This window comes from Cottoperca gobio, chromosome 5, assembly GCF_900634415.1.
Source record: "Cottoperca gobio chromosome 5, fCotGob3.1, whole genome shotgun sequence".
Taxonomy (NCBI): domain Eukaryota; kingdom Metazoa; phylum Chordata; class Actinopteri; order Perciformes; family Bovichtidae; genus Cottoperca; species Cottoperca gobio.
This window is the reverse complement of record NC_041359.1, coordinates 25,265,555-25,282,612: the sequence shown is the minus strand read 5'-3', so window position 1 is coordinate 25,282,612 and position 17,058 is coordinate 25,265,555. Positions and strand designations below refer to the sequence as shown.

Sequence of the window (17,058 nt, the reverse complement as noted above, 5' to 3'; positions counted from 1 at the left end):
CCTTCATTTTGGAAAATCTTAATTTAGAAATACAAATATAAATAAGGTGCCAGAGTTCAGACTAATAGATTTTTTAAAAAGTGCCAGGGGAGGATCCTCTGACAGAGATTTGGGCTAAGCCCTGAATGTCCTAAAATCCTAGAAACGCTCCTGCGTACACCTGTCTGGCCCCTGTCCTCCTGTCGTTTCACAAAGTGACCTCCTGGCAAAGCAAATTGAGTAATCTTGATCCAGGCAATGCAAGGCAAGGCAATGAGCCTGGGAGACCGAGCTGAGGGTAAAAAGTCTTCATTACAACCACAAAGCTACGCGAGATTTCTGTGATGGCTAACGTGATCTGACGTGAACTAGCTTGCTGTCACAACTACAGTGACACCGGTACTGGTGATCCACCTCCAGCTGCAAAACGTCCCTCCGGTGGTCTACGTCTTATAGAGAGAAACTCTCAAACTAACCACCCACAGAGGGGTCCTGTCTGCCGGCTTGAAGCGCACTCACCGCCCCCCGGACTGTCCGCGGCTCTCGTCCTTTAATCGGCCAGGTCAGTCGGTGTTACATCCGTCAGTTAGCTGTGTCTGGGGTTAGCTCGTCAAGCTAACTTCCACTAGCCGCAGCCATCACCGCAGGTGTCAATCGTACACTCTGATTTAATCAAAATCTTTAATGGACGATTATATTATCAGACATGTTTGGGTAAAGAAGTGACAACAAGCCAACAGCAAGCGAGTGATTTTAAATAACTAAACTGTCACAAGTCTTCCGTAGCTACCAGCTAATGCTAATCTTCAACAGCAGTGATACTTATGATAGCAGCTAGTATGCTAGGCAGCGTTAGCAAACCGCTGGTAGCTGCTTGTTTTGCTGTCCTCAGTAGCTCATGTGTTGCTGACAGTCACAAGAAATGGTTTAGTGACGCAGACACGGTCCATCAAGTAGGTCGTACACACTGTCTATGATTTGTACAGTTAGCAACAATTAGCTGATTAAACGCTGTCAGTGTCTACAGATATTGGTAGTCATACTTCATATTCATGTCAGGTAGCTTGAGCATTCATGTGGTTAATCCTGTAGTACACTCCTGATGTAATCAATGGTACTAACAATAACACACGTGACTGTCTGATCATCTTGGTGGTGGAATGTAACGAAGTACAGTTTAGAGGTACTTCTGCTTTACTTGAGTATTTCCATTTTCTGCTACTTTATACTTCTACTTCTCTACATTTCAGAGCAAATATTGTCCTTTATATTCCGCTACATGTATTTGATAACTTTAGTTACTTTGCAGATTCAGATTAATACAAAATATAATCAACAAATAAGTTATGATGTATTATTATTATTATTATTATTATTATTATTATTATTATTATTATTATTATTAGGGCTGTCAAGTGATTAAAAAAATAATCTAATTAATTACAAGCTTTGTGATTTAATTAATTTAAATTACTCGCATGTATCAATATTTGCTGTGAGAAGCATTTCAAAATATTCAAATGGATTTTGGAAGATTAATCAATGAGTAGCATTATAAACTTAAAGGTCAACATGTCTTTTATTTCAATACTATTTCTCCAATATCTTGTTTTCCACAATTATCTTAGACGACACAGACCAACAGTTTGACATAAAGTGCAATTTCAAATCTGGCATAACATCTTTCATTGCACAATAAACAATATCTTTAAAAGTTGTCATTTGAATCATCTGTAAAGCCTCCGTTAGCCCCCGGTCCTCTACCACCTGCAGTCCGTTGCAATACATTTGGTGATGGATCACCCTTTCATAACATTTCATCTTAAAGTTCTCCGATGGTTGGAACATTCTCTGCTGCATGAATCTCACAGAACGGAGCATCAACAGTTACATCCGGGACTTTATTAATGTGAACTTTACATTCACTGGATCAAGAAACGTTTTCTCATCCACTTCATCACGTTGACGAGGCTGCTGTGGCCGCGCCGCGTCGGTGACGTCAAGGAGCATCTAAGAGCGCGATTAATCTTGCGTTCATTTTTTTGTTGCGTTATTTTTTCTGTGATTTATTAATCTAAATGAACGAGCTAATTCAACAGCCCTAATTATTATAGATATAGACAATACTTTATTGATCTCTTGCTACCCGGCAATTATATATATATATATATATATATATATATATATATATATATATATATATATATATATATATATATATATATATATATATATATTTAAAAAAAAATGAAATAGTTAAAAACGGCAACATTAAAGCATGCATATGAATCCATCAATAATTAATCTAAAGTTCAATAATACAATGTACATTATTCTGAATTGGGCCATTCTGCATAATGTGTAAGTTACTTTTTGTATGTTTTGATACCATTACTTTCACTTTTTCTTTACTTTTACTTAAGTAAGATTTTGATTGCAGGACTTTTATTTTTAGACGAGTGAAATCAGCTATCTGACTATATATTTATCTCTCCTGATGTTAAAGAGGTGTTTCCTAATAATTCATACACAAGGGACATTAACCCTAAACTTAAAGATATTCTCTTAAAGTCTTAAATACATTATTTCCACACCAATTAATGAATTAATTAGTAATTAAACAGTTTTACAAAGATATCCAGGAGTCCCCATATTTTTGTGTCTCACAGAGTTCTTTGAGTTAGACGTGCCAACATTCGATGCTGCATCGAACAATGCTACCAATTCAATCAAGCATGTGCAAAAGTAACACCAGGTGTTCATGCTAGCCAACAACCAGGTATCGGTATCTGCAGATATATCAGGTATCGAATCGGAACTGAAAAAAAGCGGTTTGGTGCATCTTTTTTATTTTATAGACCAAATTATTAACAAATAAATACATAAAATAAGAAAATAATCACCAGATTGATCATGAAAACCCTCATTACTTGCAGCCTTGTTAAATGCTTCACAGGTTTTGTGATTCTGTATTCATACAGTATGTTGTGATATTGTCACGGGACAGTATTGTGGTTTTGGGTTCTTGTTTCTACGTAATATCAAGCCTCATCCAGCCCCACTGTGGATCTTTAGCCCCTCCAGCAGGACAGTGGCAGAGGCAGAGCCAGAGCCATCAGGGACCAGACCAGCAGGCAGCAGGGCTCCATGAGCGTGACGGGGCAGCAGCAGCAAGGGGGGGGCCTGCGTTCTCGCCGAAGCCTTGGCCGGGACAAGGACCCTGGGCAGGGCATGGGCATGGAGGCGGCCTGCTGGCTGGCCCCCGGAGTGCTGCGCAGGCTGATCGAGCTGCCCTCACCCCCCCTGTCCCGACACCAGCTCAAGAGACTGGAGGAGCACAGGTGAGTCCTGCTCTGCTGACTGAGACACACTCAAGTAACACCTGATAAGATGAGAGGGAACTTTATTAATCCCAAAAGGAAATTCACCCGTGCCTTATTTCTGGGGGTGCATCATGTCCTCACATGGCTGTTGTTCGTCCCCGCAGGTACAGCAGTGCTGGACGCTCCCTGCTGGAGCCTCTGATGCAGCGTTACTGGGAATGGTTGGTGGGACGAGTCCCTTCCTGGATTGCCCCCAACCTCATCACCATCATCGGTCTGGCCACCAACGTCTTCACCACCCTCGTGCTCATCTACTACTGCCCGACTGCCACTGAACAGGTTCGCCATCCCTCTGAAACAACGTTATACTGGACGGTCTAAATCTTAAAATATATTAAACGCTAGAATTTATGTTTTAATTTGTGTTTGTTAAAAAGACAGAGCACCACACCAGGTCCACGTGAATGTGTGTGTGTGTGTGTGTGTGTGTGTGTGTGTGTGTGTGTGTGTGTGTTGTTTCAGGCTCCTCTCTGGGCGTACCTGCTCTGTGCTGTTGGTCTGTTTATCTACCAGTCATTGGACGCCATTGACGGGAAGCAGGCCAGACGCACCAACAGCAGCTCTCCGCTGGGCGAGCTGTTTGACCACGGCTGTGACTCCCTCTCCACGGGTCAGTTTTCTCCCGTTTGACTTCGTTCCACTAAGTGAATCTGAAGCCCTTTTTATTGTAACGCCTGCTGTTTGTGTTTGTCTCTGCAGTGTTTGTGGTGTTAGGAACCAGCATAGCAGTGCAGATGGGCACCAACCCGGACTGGATGTTCTTCTGCTGCTTCGCCGGGATGTTTATGTTCTACTGTGCCCATTGGCAAACATACGTGTCAGGAACGCTGCGCTTCGGCATGTGAGTCAACAAAGCTGCTTCTTTCTTCTCTTATTTCTTACTAAGTACGTTGATCTCGGGGGTTGCAACATTGAGTTGTGAAAACATATGACGATCACTTTATTTATTTAAAAGTGGAACTAGCTAGCTTTAGTGATTTCATCAGATGATGGCGGTTACATGTGCCGTCTCACTGAATGTAGATGTGTTCTGTGTGTAGATTTGACATAACAGAGGTGCAGATGTGTCTCGCAGGATTACAGATGCTCACAGTGACTGTGGGTCCCTGTCTGTGGAACACGATGGTAAACCTCCTGGCTGCCCCTGCATGGCTCGCTGCTGTCTCTTCCCACAATGACCTCTGACCTCCATGCAGTCACATGTCTGTTCTGCTTCAGGTGCAGTCAGTAAAACACGGCTCTTCTGTAACATCAGCTGAAGGAAGCTAACTGTCTGCAGACTGTCTGCAAACTGTCTGCAAACTGTCTGCACACTGTCTGCACACTGTCTGCAGACAGTGTGCAGACTGTCAGTGTGCAGACAGTCTGCACACTGTCTGCACACTGTCTGCACACTGTCTGCACACTGACAGTCTGCACACTGTCTGCAGACTGCGTGATCTCAAAACTACCAATGTTTATATTTTAAATTGGAAAACTAGATTTTTACTAAGTTAGACAAATATCCATATTTTTAGTTTATTTAATAAAAGACCGGTTCAATGTGAAAAGTGAGTTGTGAATATAAAAATAATAATAAGAGATTAATTGATAATGAAAATGTTTGTTTGGTAGTTAGTGAACACAGTCTGAGAGTCAGGGGGTTCAGTTTGATATTTATCTCCTGTCTGTGTTTTCAGTACTGATCTGGAGTCAGGGCGTTGTTAGCTTAGCTTAGCATAAAGACTGGAAGCAGGGGGAAGCAGCTAGCTTGGCTTTGTCCACGGTTCAAAACTGCACCTACCTCTAAAGCTCACGGATCATCTTTTATCTCGTTTGTTTTAATCTGTACACAAACGGAAATGTGAAAAAAACGACACCAACTTCCTGAAGTCTCTTCTGCTTTTTAAAGAGCCTGTTACTGATTGCACCTTTAATTCAGATACTTTCCTGTTTAATCCTCCAAATGAGACTTGTGTGGTGCGGAAGAACAACAGAGTCCCATCAGCTCCACGTCCAGCTGTGTGTTGTGAAGAAGGCTGCAGGGTGACGTCACTGATCCTCACTGTCAACTCTCTGCTTTCTCGTCCCGCTCAGCATCGATGTGACTGAGGTGCAACTCTTCATAATAATCATGTATTTGCTGGCCGCCGTGGGAGGATCTGCTTTTTGGCAGTCTCTGGTAATTGTGATCGGTTCTACTTCCTACAGATTGAAATGAATGATTCTGATGATGCTGTAATTATGTAATGATGTTTGTTTCTACTGTAATTATTAACATTACAAACTACCACAACAGCTGGAAGGTTACATTATGATCGACGCATGTTCTGATGTAAAAGTTCGAGTTGTGTTCTCGTTCCTGAGTCTTTGTGTTTCTGATGTCTTTATTTCTAGATTCCGATCCTAAATATCCAGATGAAAATGGTTCCTGCCATCTGCACTTTTTTAGGAGCCATCTTCTCCTGCACCAATTACTTCAGAGTCATTTTTACGGGCGGTGTGGGCAAAAACGGATCCACAATAGCAGTAAGTCTGGAAGCTTCAGAGCTTCTCCCTCAGAAGTAATCGAAGAGGTCGAGGGGGGGGGGGGTATTGTTTTATCATCAATACATCAGTGTAAAAGTGTGCGCACATGCAGAAATATTCTATTACTTAAAAGAAAGAAAGAAACTTCGTGTTGGATCGGAGTGCATAGTTTAGTATTAGCACGTAGGTTGACCTCCAAGGCAACCAAACACTTTCCAACTGTTTACACATCATGTGCATTTATGAGTAATGTCAAAAGAAATGTAATCATTTCTGTTACGTAAGCGTCGGTTCATGTTGCGGATTGTGTCCGAGCAGCTCCACTGTGTGTTTCCACTGACACACTAACTAACAGTGTGTGTCTTTGTGTGTGTGTCCTCAGGGAACCAGCGTCCTGTCTCCCGTCTTGCATATTGGTTCAGTTATAATTTTGGCGATGATGATATACAAGAAGTCTGCTGTCCAGCTCTTCGAGAAGCATCCGTGTCTTTATATCCTGGCGTTCGGCTTCGTCTCAGCCAAAATCACCAATAAATTAGTTGTAAGTGAACTTTGTGTGTGTGTGTGTGTGTGTGAGATTGTGTGTGTGCGTGTGAGAGATTGTGTGTGTGCGTGTGAGAGATTGTGTGTGATGTTGACTGGTTCTCTGTCTGTCCACAGGTCGCACATATGACAAAAAGTGAGATGCATCTCCACGATTTAGCCTTCCTGGGACCAGGACTACTGTTCCTGGATCAGTATTTCAATAGTTTTATTGACGAGTACCTGGTGCTGTGGATTGCATTGGTAAGTACACACAAGATGATTTGGATACATGTACTCGGTAACGTTACATGTAGTCAGTGATGGATGTTTGTCTGTATGGACGAAATAAAACAATTCTTTAAATGTCAGGATGGACAAAAATTAAAGTGCAATTTCTGAAATAGTAAGTTATAATTATGAAGTCAAAAGTATAAGATATTAAGTCTAAATGTATTATTTTATAGGTTAAAACTGAGTGATTTAGAGATTCTGAGTAAAGGTTAAGAGACATATGAAATATATTAGGTTAAAAGTATAATGTTATGAATTAAAACTGAGATTTGACCTATAGATAAGTAACTTTGTCTCCTCCTCAGTTTACTCCCCAGCTCCTGTTTAACGCCGTTTCTTTCTCTCCTGCAGATCATTTCATTCTTTGACTTGGTGCGTTACTGTGTCAGTGTTTGCAACCAGATTGCCTGCCATCTTCACATTTTTGTTTTCAAAATCAAGCCTTGTTCAGTGCTCAGTTCAGCTCCTCACTGAGGACACGCCGGCCATTACTGACTCTGTCCCTTCCTGTTAGTCGCGCTCATCTTTTCTTCCCTCTGTTGTCCACGTAGAGATGCAGAGGATGACGTGGTGTAAAAGTATGTGCTTCTGCCAACTGAATGTGAGGACAAATAATATATATTAAGATACTGGAGTATTACTGTCTTTGTTTCTTTTTCACCAGAGCAGAATTAGAATTTGTACCAGTTTGATCTTCTGCCGCAGTAATAACGATTCTCCTTCTGACGAACTCATGAGCGGATGTTTCAGGAGCGTACAGGTGCTACTCAGTATGTTCGAGGAGAGAAACTTCAATGTTTTAACTGTAAGTGTGCAAAGAAATGTATAGGAAATGAATCAAACTCTTTGCTTTTCATAATTATAATTTTTGTAACATTTGCATAACTTTACCTTTTTGCTATTGTAAATACCAAACTGTTACAGTGTCTGTGCGTTTCTCTTGAGTTCCTGCTTTGACACATTTATAAAGCTTCATGTATGATTTTAAAACCACTTTATCTCCTGCACGAGAAGCTGCAAGCCATCAGCAGAAATGTTTCTGAAGGAAACTTAAAGTCGACTTCAGAATGTTGTTATTGAACAAACCAGCAGAATATTATAGTATAGTATATTATAGTATATTATATCATATTATATTATAGTATATTATATCATATTATATTATAGTATAGTATATATAGTATAATATATATTATATTATAGTATATTATATTATATCATTATATAGTATAGTATATTATATTATATCATATTATAGTATATTATATCATATTAGATTATATTATAGTATATTATAGTATATTATTTATAGTATATTATATCATATTATATAGTATCGTATATCATATATCATATTATAGTATATTATATATCGTATATTATAGTATAGTATATTATATTATAGTATCTTATAGTATATTATAGTATATTATAGTATAGTATATTATAGTATATTATATTATAGTTAGTATAGTTATTATTATAGTATTAAGTATATTATAGTCTAGTTATAGTATATTATAGTATTTATTATAGTATTATTATAGATTATAGTATATTATAGTATCATTATATATATATAGTATAGTATAGTATATTATATTATATATAGTATATCATATTATAGTATATTATAGTATATTATAGTATAGTATATTATAGTATATTATAGTATAGTATATTATATTATAGTATATTATATATCATATTATAGTATAGTATATTATATTATAGTATATTATAGTATAGTATATCATATTATAGTATATTATATATCATATTATAGTATAGTATATTATATTATAGTATATTATATATCATATTATAGTATAGTATATTATAGTATAGTATAGTATATTATATTATAGTATAGTATATCATATTATAGTATATTATAGTATATTATAGTATAGTATATTATAGTATATTATAGTATAGTATATATTATATTATAGTATATTATATATCATATTATAGTATAGTATATTATATTATATTATAGTATATTATATTATAGTATATCATATTATAGTATATTATAGTATATTATAGTATAGTATATTATAGTATAGTATATTATAGTATAGTATAGTATATTATAGTATAGTATATCATATATCATATTATATTATATTATAGTTTGTAAAAAACTTTGTTTTTTTCGGGCACTTTTCACACGTGGGTCGATTTAGTGTATTTATTGTCACGTAATATTATTTGCTAATATATTTGTTAGGTTTAGTTAATGCTTCTTCTACACTTATGTTTACTGTAAATAGATTAAAATTAAATTAAAAAAGGCAGCGGAGAACCACGATTAGAATCTTTCACACAATATTTAAACTCAAAACTGACTGGCGTCCAGACGTACGCAGAGGTGTGACGACCCGGTTACTTCTGTCACTCCTTCCTGTGCAACTTGTTTAACCATTATTTCATCATCAAACATGTCTGATGATTTTCTAGATTAACCGTTTGGTCTAAATGTCAGAAAATAGTTTTAACAATGCTCTCTCAGTTTCTTAAAGTCCACGGTGATGTCTTTACACGTCTTCGTTTGTCAGTCCAGTTACTTTAATATGATATAAAGCAGGTCATCTCCACATTTAAGAAGCTCAAAAACTTTATTTTCTGACATTTCTAGATGTAAAATGACCAACGATGAATCGATTATCAAAGTAGTTGGCGAATACATTTCCGTCTATCGACATGGATATGTCCTTTTACTCGTAGCAGATGTAAACTTCATTAATAATCTGGTCGACGTTGTGTTTCTGCTGAAGCAGGAGTGTGCAGGAGATAAAGTCCCAGGACGACATCAGTCTTTAGTGGCGACTGACGAGAATCAGATCAAACTTTTGTCCCTGACCGTTAATAAAAACCTGTTTTATTTGAAGTGGCCGCCTCATCATCTGAAACTGAGTGTGTTTGATGTTGCTGCTTCTGCAGGGAGCCTGTAGTGATGTGTTCATGTGGAGAACAAGTTTGTCCTTTAACAAGAGTTTAGTTTCTTGCTTTTGCATATTGTGCCTGTTTTTATATTTCGTCAAACAGTCTGCAGATGCTGTACTGATTTCTAGAGTTTTTTAAAGTGTTTAAGAAGATCTATGACGCGTTTACTGTAGTGAGTCATTAATTACATCTGCACTGGACGCGTTCAGGTTCAGGGTGATTTGTTCGTAAACTGCAGTTATCTGAATGTTGTTGAGAAAACGAGTCCCTTCACCCAAATCACAAACATGTGTTCGTGAAAGCGTTGCAGTATTTAACATGGATAGAGAAATATTATGATTTATACAATAAAGAGAACAAAGTTACAAAGTAAAGAATTATGTTATGATTTTACAAAGTCATAACGCATTAATCTATAAAGTAATAAGAATAAAGGGGTTACAAGAAAAAAAATATATTAAGAATTACATTTGGTTAATTGTTTCTGAGAAGAAAAGTAAAAATAATTATGTTTCGATATAATAGAAAAAAAGTGAGAAAATAAAACTTGCAATATAAAAAATAAATTAAATTAAATCATGAGACTATATCTGTAATTTTGTAAATAGTCATATGAAGTAAAAGAAAACATTTGAAAGGAGAAAAAGTTGCAATACTTGAGATTAAAGTTGTAACTTTATATAAACTTCATAATAAAGTGAAGTTTTTTATCATTAATTTGCAATATTTTAAGAAATAATTAGAATGTTATGAATAAAGTTAGAAAGTGTTGCAGGGATATTAAAATATTTAGAATAAAATTATATTTCAAGCCTAATTGTTCCTGAAAAGAACTCAAACTAAATCTCATTCATTGTATTCGGCTTGAAAACTTTGAGATCTTCATATTTTTGTGATTTGTGTGAACTGATCCTTTAAGAAACGGCTCAACGTCACATAATTAAAGGTCCATTTCTCCTCAAGTCTTTTAATTTGACACATCACATGTAAACAACCAGGTACATTATCCATCCATTAAAGAAGTGTTGAATACAAACCGTCGTTCCTTGAATGTCACATCCAGATGTTTCAGTACTTTAGTTTTACGCTGCTGTATAGTTCTCACAACCACAGCAGCGTGTTCATGCACTGATGTCAGGTCAGTGTGGAAAGATGTTGGAGCATTTATTCCACGTACGTCTGATATCAAGGACATGAAGCTCAAACCTTCCATAAGTGAATCCATGTCTGACTTGAGGTCAGCTCACATTAAAGGTTCAATGTGTAATAACGAGCCACCTGCTCGATGGAGGCATACAATCTCTAAAGATCATGTTGTAGTTTAGGTAGTTTATTCTTTATATCGTGTATTGCATTTACTCCTGTGTAATGCCAGTCAGTCAGTCAGTGGGCAAGATGTGAAGAGCTGTTGTCACTGTGTGTGTCTCTGCTCTCGAAAGCTTGTGTATAAGTTACAGGAATACAGTAAACAAGATCAGCTGACACTCTCCTCCGTATGCTTCATACTCACACCTGGAACCAGTTTGTTGTTTCACTGAAAACACTCAAACGGATGGATTCACCTCCTCATTCCTGCAGGTTTGTGTCGTCTGATGAAGAGAACAACATTCAGTACGGAGCTTAAAATTATGGTATGGTATCTACTATTAACATCTCTTTGTTTTTATTGTATTATCAGATTGTCTTTTGTTATCTATAGAATATTAGATATCTTGTATTATCCTGAACAACAGCTCTTTATGTTATAATCAGTAAATTAACTCTTGCATTTTTAAAGTTAAGTCACATTGAAATTGTACCAATACTAATTGCTTAAATTACATATATATGCTTAATATTACTATATGTATATATACATATATGTATGTATACTGTATATATATTTATATATATTTTATTTACTCATTTCATTATTTATTTTATTATATTAACTGATATTGCTATTCACTTTATTTTTTGTTAATTTCATTCATTGTCTTTCATAATCTTAAATTGCTTTTGCAACACATGCGAAATGTCAATAAAGCCTCTGAATTATATTGACTTGAACACCCTGCTGATCAGTATCCTGAAACAACTAATATAAGTACATTAAACATTTAATGTGATCTTCCTCTCACGTGCTGAAGAGTCAACTGAGGCCACGACTCGCCTTTGAGGCCAAATTCAGGGCGGAGATCTCCCTAAAGTTTGTTTTGCTGTTGACCCGCGCATGCGTGCTTCACTCTGAATGGAACGAGTACCAGGACCCTGTGACTACTTTTAAACTTCATGGTTTTTTTAATGGAAGTTTGGCATAGATAGGACTCCAGCAGTACACCGAGCATTGTTGACGGTTGACGGAGATCTGAACACCAGAGTCGGGGTTGTAAATAGAGGATTAAAGGAGTTGTGTTGAAGCAGGAAGGTTTATGGTCGCAGGAGGACTCGGATAACGTGAGTGTCATTAAAACAGACTGTGTGTCAGTGCGGCTGCTTCACATGATGTTATTTCCTCAATCCGACAGCAGTGTGCTCCAACACATGAAACGGTAAAACCGTTGAAATACAACGTTAATATTGGTGAGCGAAAGCTATTGGGTTTAGCTAACATCAGTTAGCTAGGTGTTAGTAATAATCTGTGATTTCAGTTACGATTAACTAATGGTACTAGCTTTATGTGTACATGTATGTGCTGTATACATGCTGTTCCATGTATCGTTGGGTGTCTGATATTTTTTATCGTGTAGTTAAAAAATGATGTACAAGACGTGTAAACTTGTTTTTTGGAAAAAGCGTGAATATATTAATGGAGTTTGGCGAGAGTAAAAGAGAAGCAGCTAATTATACAAAACATCCTGACTCTCGGTTTCACTTCCTGTGAGAACACGGGACTTCTTTAAATCGATTACTACACTGTACCACGACATCTTTAGTTCATGTGTAAGATATGCCATCATTTAAACGTATTTCATTTTTTATATATATAAATATATATAAAAATATAAATAAAATAATATATATATAAATATTAAAATATTTTATATTATATATTTTATATATATATTATTTATATATATATATATATATATATATATATATATATATATATATATATATATATATATATGTGTGCCACATTCTCAAGAAGACGATGAGGATGATTAAGACCAATTTGTAATTTATCTAAATGTGTGTATCACTGTTTGTGTGTTGTGTACAGGACAGAGTGAACCAGCAGAACACACACACACACACACACACACACACACACACACACACACACACACCATGTGGTGGTTCCAGCAGGGTCTGTGCTTCCTGCCTGCGGCGATGGTCGTCTGGACGGCGGCGTCCTTTGTCTTCGCTTACATCACAGCGGTGGTCCTGAAACATGTGGATCCTCTGGTGCCTTACATCAGGTCTCACACACACACACACACACACACACACACACACACACACACACACCAATGTGTAAAAGAAAAGATCATAGTATACCTTTTTAATGCAATCAGAACAGTCAATTATCAAAGTCCCTTTTGTTTTGAGAATCACAAAATATAATAGAAATATAATATACAATTAGAAATAGGATCTAATTACAAGATCGCAACCTTTACAAAGTATTTGGCTAAACTGGAAAAACGTTACATATTACTGTTAAGAGATGTCTTCCAGCTCTTAACACAAGAGAAAGATTTATACTTTGTGGTTCTGCAGACAAATAAAAAACATGTGGCCTCCCTTCTTGGACTCCACTGAGCTTTAAATCCCCTCGTATGTCATTTGCAGACTTGCAGTCCGTCGTTGTCATTATTTTGGACATACCACTCTTCTTTAATTCTTAAGCAACTTGAACTTATATTTATAAGATGATTAACGAACCATTCGCTAAGCCCCGCCCCCTTAGTTACTGTTGCTACGGTATGCTTCTCAAAGCCCCGCCCCCTTAGTTACTGTTGCTACAGTATGCTTCTCAAAGCCCCGCCCCCTTAGTTACTGTTGCTACAGTATGCTTCTCAAAGCCCCGCCCCCTTAGTTACTGTTGCTACAGTATGCTTCTCAAAGCCCCGCCCCCTTAGTTACTGTTGCTACAGTATGCTTCTCAAAGCCCCGCCCCCTTAGTTACTGTTGCTACAGTATGCTTCTCAAAGCCCCGCCCCCTTAGTTACTGTTGCTACAGTATGCTTCTCAAAGCCCCGCCCCCTTAGTTACTGTTGCTACAGTATGCTTCTCAATCTCTCCGTTCTCTTCATTTAGCTACTGATGCCAACATATAAGTTTTAGTACTGACTCCAGAATCAACCTTTCTTCTACATCTTACATTTCTATTCTGAATTGTTTTACAAAACAAGTCAAACTTTAATACATTTTGTTGCAGCGACACAGGAACGATGGCACCAGAGAGGTGTGTGTTCGGCATCATGCTGGATGTGTCATCCTTTTTAGGTAAAACACACACACACACACACACACACACACACACACACTCACACAAAGTCTAATTAAAATATATCAGTCAATATCCATTTCCTTTTCTTTCTCCATAAACACAAATATTTTGTCTAAAATCCAGTAAATAGATATTAAACCATTACAAACAATAACGACTAACACATCATATCCTGTATGTTAAACTTAAATTAGGGTAAAATAACTAAAATTATTTGACCGTAGCAATTAATCTGCCTATTATTATGGTAGGTATGGCCACGGTGTACGTGCGTTACAAACAGGTGGAGGCTCTGACGGGTGAAGGCGAGCTCAAACTGAAACGACTGAACCGCTTCGGGCTGCTGCTCGGCCTGATCAGCTCCTTCGGGATGTGCGTAGTCGCCAACTTCCAGGTGAGCGCTGCTGCTCCTGAATCAGCTGAACTGTGTGTGAAGTGTTGAACGTGTCATCAGTGATTGTGTGTGTGTGTGTGTGTGTGTGTGTGTGTGTGTGTGTGTGTGTGTGTGTGTGTGTGTGTGTGTGTGTGTGTGTGTGTGTGTGTGTGTGTGTGTGTGTGTGTGTGTGTGTGAGAGCAGAAGACCACGCTGTTCTCCATGCACCTGGTGGGCGCGGTGCTGACCTTCGGGGTCGGGGCTCTCTACATCCTGGTTCAGACGCTGCTCTCGTTCCACATGCAGCCTCACGTCCACAGCAGGACCACCTACCTGGTCCGCCTCGGCATCGGACTCTGGACCGTGAGCAGCTGCATCACCAGTATCCTTAAACACAGCTGGAAACACTCGTTGATTTACAGGCAGTAAGAGCAGAGTTGTAATGAGACCAGGATATTAGCATAACGACACCCAATGTACGCAGAACATAATAATTACATTTCTGGTTATTCCAACACCATCTTTGGCTCTTACAGTATTAATGCCGAGTGAGCTGCGATCCTTAACGGCGTCCTCTCCTCTCAGTGTTCGTCTCCTCAGTCATCATGTACAGCAGTCTGCCGGGGGTGGACGTACCTAACAAGCTGCACTGGACTCCCGGAGAGACGGTCAGTTTTGCAGCATTAAATCTGGCTGCACAAGAACATTGTCTAAAATAAAAGAGATGTTTTGGTTGGTAACTCTTTGCAGCATTATATTGATGTTTGTGTTTGTTCAGGGTTACACAGCTCACATCATCAGCACTGTGTCTGAATGGTCTCTGGCCTTGTCCTTCATCAGCTTCTTCCTCACCTATATCAGAGACTTTCAGGTATGTCTCCTCCACACAGCTGCTGTTTGAAGGTCATGTGTACTGTGACTGACCAGACAAAAGATGTGGCATAATCTGTGGAGGTTCATGGCTTAAATGAAAAGGTCAACATTTTGGGGAATTGCTTTCTTGCAGTAAAATGAGAAGATCAAAAAAACATTTATGTCTGTACAGAAACATTTAATATATATACGGCTCGACTCACAGACAGTCTCCTAAATGCAGGCTCGCTGAATCTGTAACCAAACACGCGTCCTTCTCCGATGTTGATGCCTCTCTGTCATACGCCGTACAAGCTCTCGTAAAAAAACAAACTGAGTAATGTTCCTGGGAGCTACTGACCGCTGCGTCTCTATGCGCCGCCGTCGCCCTGAGCAACATCCATCAGAAACAGAGAGTAGGACTATTTACCAAAATGTTGAACTCTTCCTTTAAAGCCTTATTAAAGCTCTGTGATGACAAACGGAGAACATTTCCTAACGTTGTTTCTTTCTTTCTTTTTTATGAAGAAAATAACGTTGCGAGCAGAAGCACATTTGCAGAGCAGCCACTTGTACGACACGTGGTCACATTTTGCCGTCCCAGCGTCAAATCCCCACCGTGACGCCTCCGAGTCGTCTCCACTGCTGGCGGGAGGAACGTGACCGTCTGCAGAGCGTCCTGCTGCTTCTGCACAGATTCTTTAAAACCTTTTCTAATCACGTTAACAGGCTTTTTATGAAGACTCTCTTAAAGCTGGTGTTGTGGCTTGTAAAGGGTCAGTACACCCAAACACATCCTCTCTTCCCTCTAACGGTATCTGTACAAATAGTTTGGCTTTGATTTAGTTTGAGCTTCTTACAGCATTTAAACGTGACTATCCTGGAGATGTAATACAAAGGGGAGGAGAGATGCATTAATTGTTTTGTCATTTGGGTGAAATGACCCTTTAAGACGCTTTGCACCTTCCCCCTCAAACTGCATCGGCCCCTCTGTGACTTTGTCCACTTCAGCGCTGCACGTTATATCATTTATACTTGCTATTCATAACAAAAAATGCAACAATTTACTTCTGTAATGGGTCTATGAAGCCCACTGGGGCTCATATGGTATATATATACTTTATTTAAAGTGTGTGTATATATATATATATATATATACTTTATTTAAAGTAATGTTTAGACTGTACGTCTCTGCACGCCATACAGGATGGTTTCATATGTTCACTATTACTAAGGGTGTTACAGTATAATTCCCTTTTTACTGTAAAGGTTCATATTCAAGATGTCTTCTTTAAGAAGTCCCCTAAAGCGATGCGCAGTTTACTTTACGAAGGGAGGGGCTGAAGCTCTTTAAATATGCCAATTAATTTTTATTGTATTATTTCTTTATTCTGTCTTTAAACAATTAACTGAATTTTAAAATAACTGACCAAGGCTTTTTATTTCAAATGTATTAATGCTCATTTTAAATATATTCTCTTTATCTACACAGTTCTTATGTCTGCTTTAGAATTCATCGTGTGTGTGTGTGTGTGTGTGTGTTAAATTTAACAGCTGGCCAATCGGAGCTGCTGCTTTGGTTTAACTTTATTTAATTTGTGTCACACCTCGTTTTAAAATGAAAAGGATCTGTCCCCACATTAAATCAGTTTTGAAATGTGGTAATTGAATCCACAGTAGCTGCTGTACATATTTAAACAGATGCAAACCTACTTAACCTTTAACCCCGAGTTGCTTCTGTACGTTATTCATGTGAAGAC

General features: G+C 37.9%; 2 protein-coding genes across 4 annotated transcripts; both read left to right on the top strand.

Moving 5' to 3' along the window:
* Window positions 1-320: 320 nt before the first annotated feature.
* Window positions 321-7,676, top strand: cept1b (choline/ethanolamine phosphotransferase 1b). Its single transcript, XM_029432789.1, has 10 exons — window positions 321-541; window positions 3,055-3,320; window positions 3,467-3,641; window positions 3,825-3,972; window positions 4,062-4,203; window positions 5,439-5,523; window positions 5,739-5,870; window positions 6,253-6,411; window positions 6,531-6,656; window positions 7,038-7,676. Exons 2-10 carry the CDS (start codon window positions 3,127-3,129, stop codon window positions 7,158-7,160), a joined length of 1,284 nt encoding a protein of 427 aa, XP_029288649.1. The 5' UTR covers window positions 321-541; window positions 3,055-3,126; the 3' UTR covers window positions 7,161-7,676.
* A 4,170-nt stretch (window positions 7,677-11,846) lies between these two features.
* Window positions 11,847-16,792, top strand: dram2b (DNA-damage regulated autophagy modulator 2b). 3 transcript variants are annotated; one of them, XM_029432153.1, is made up of 8 exons: window positions 11,847-12,074; window positions 12,846-13,039; window positions 14,002-14,069; window positions 14,325-14,467; window positions 14,651-14,828; window positions 15,032-15,114; window positions 15,225-15,317; window positions 15,827-16,792. In XM_029432153.1, the coding sequence occupies exons 2-8, from the start codon at window positions 12,909-12,911 to the stop codon at window positions 15,959-15,961; spliced, it is 831 nt and encodes a 276-aa protein (XP_029288013.1). In that variant the 5' UTR covers window positions 11,847-12,074; window positions 12,846-12,908; the 3' UTR covers window positions 15,962-16,792. The 3 variants fall into 3 exon arrangements, with proteins under 3 accessions (XP_029288013.1, XP_029288011.1, XP_029288012.1); XM_029432151.1 differs by having other exon boundaries at window positions 12,841-13,039; XM_029432152.1 differs by lacking the exon at window positions 11,847-12,074 and adding an exon at window positions 12,083-12,200 and having other exon boundaries at window positions 12,841-13,039.
* Window positions 16,793-17,058: the final 266 nt, after the last annotated feature.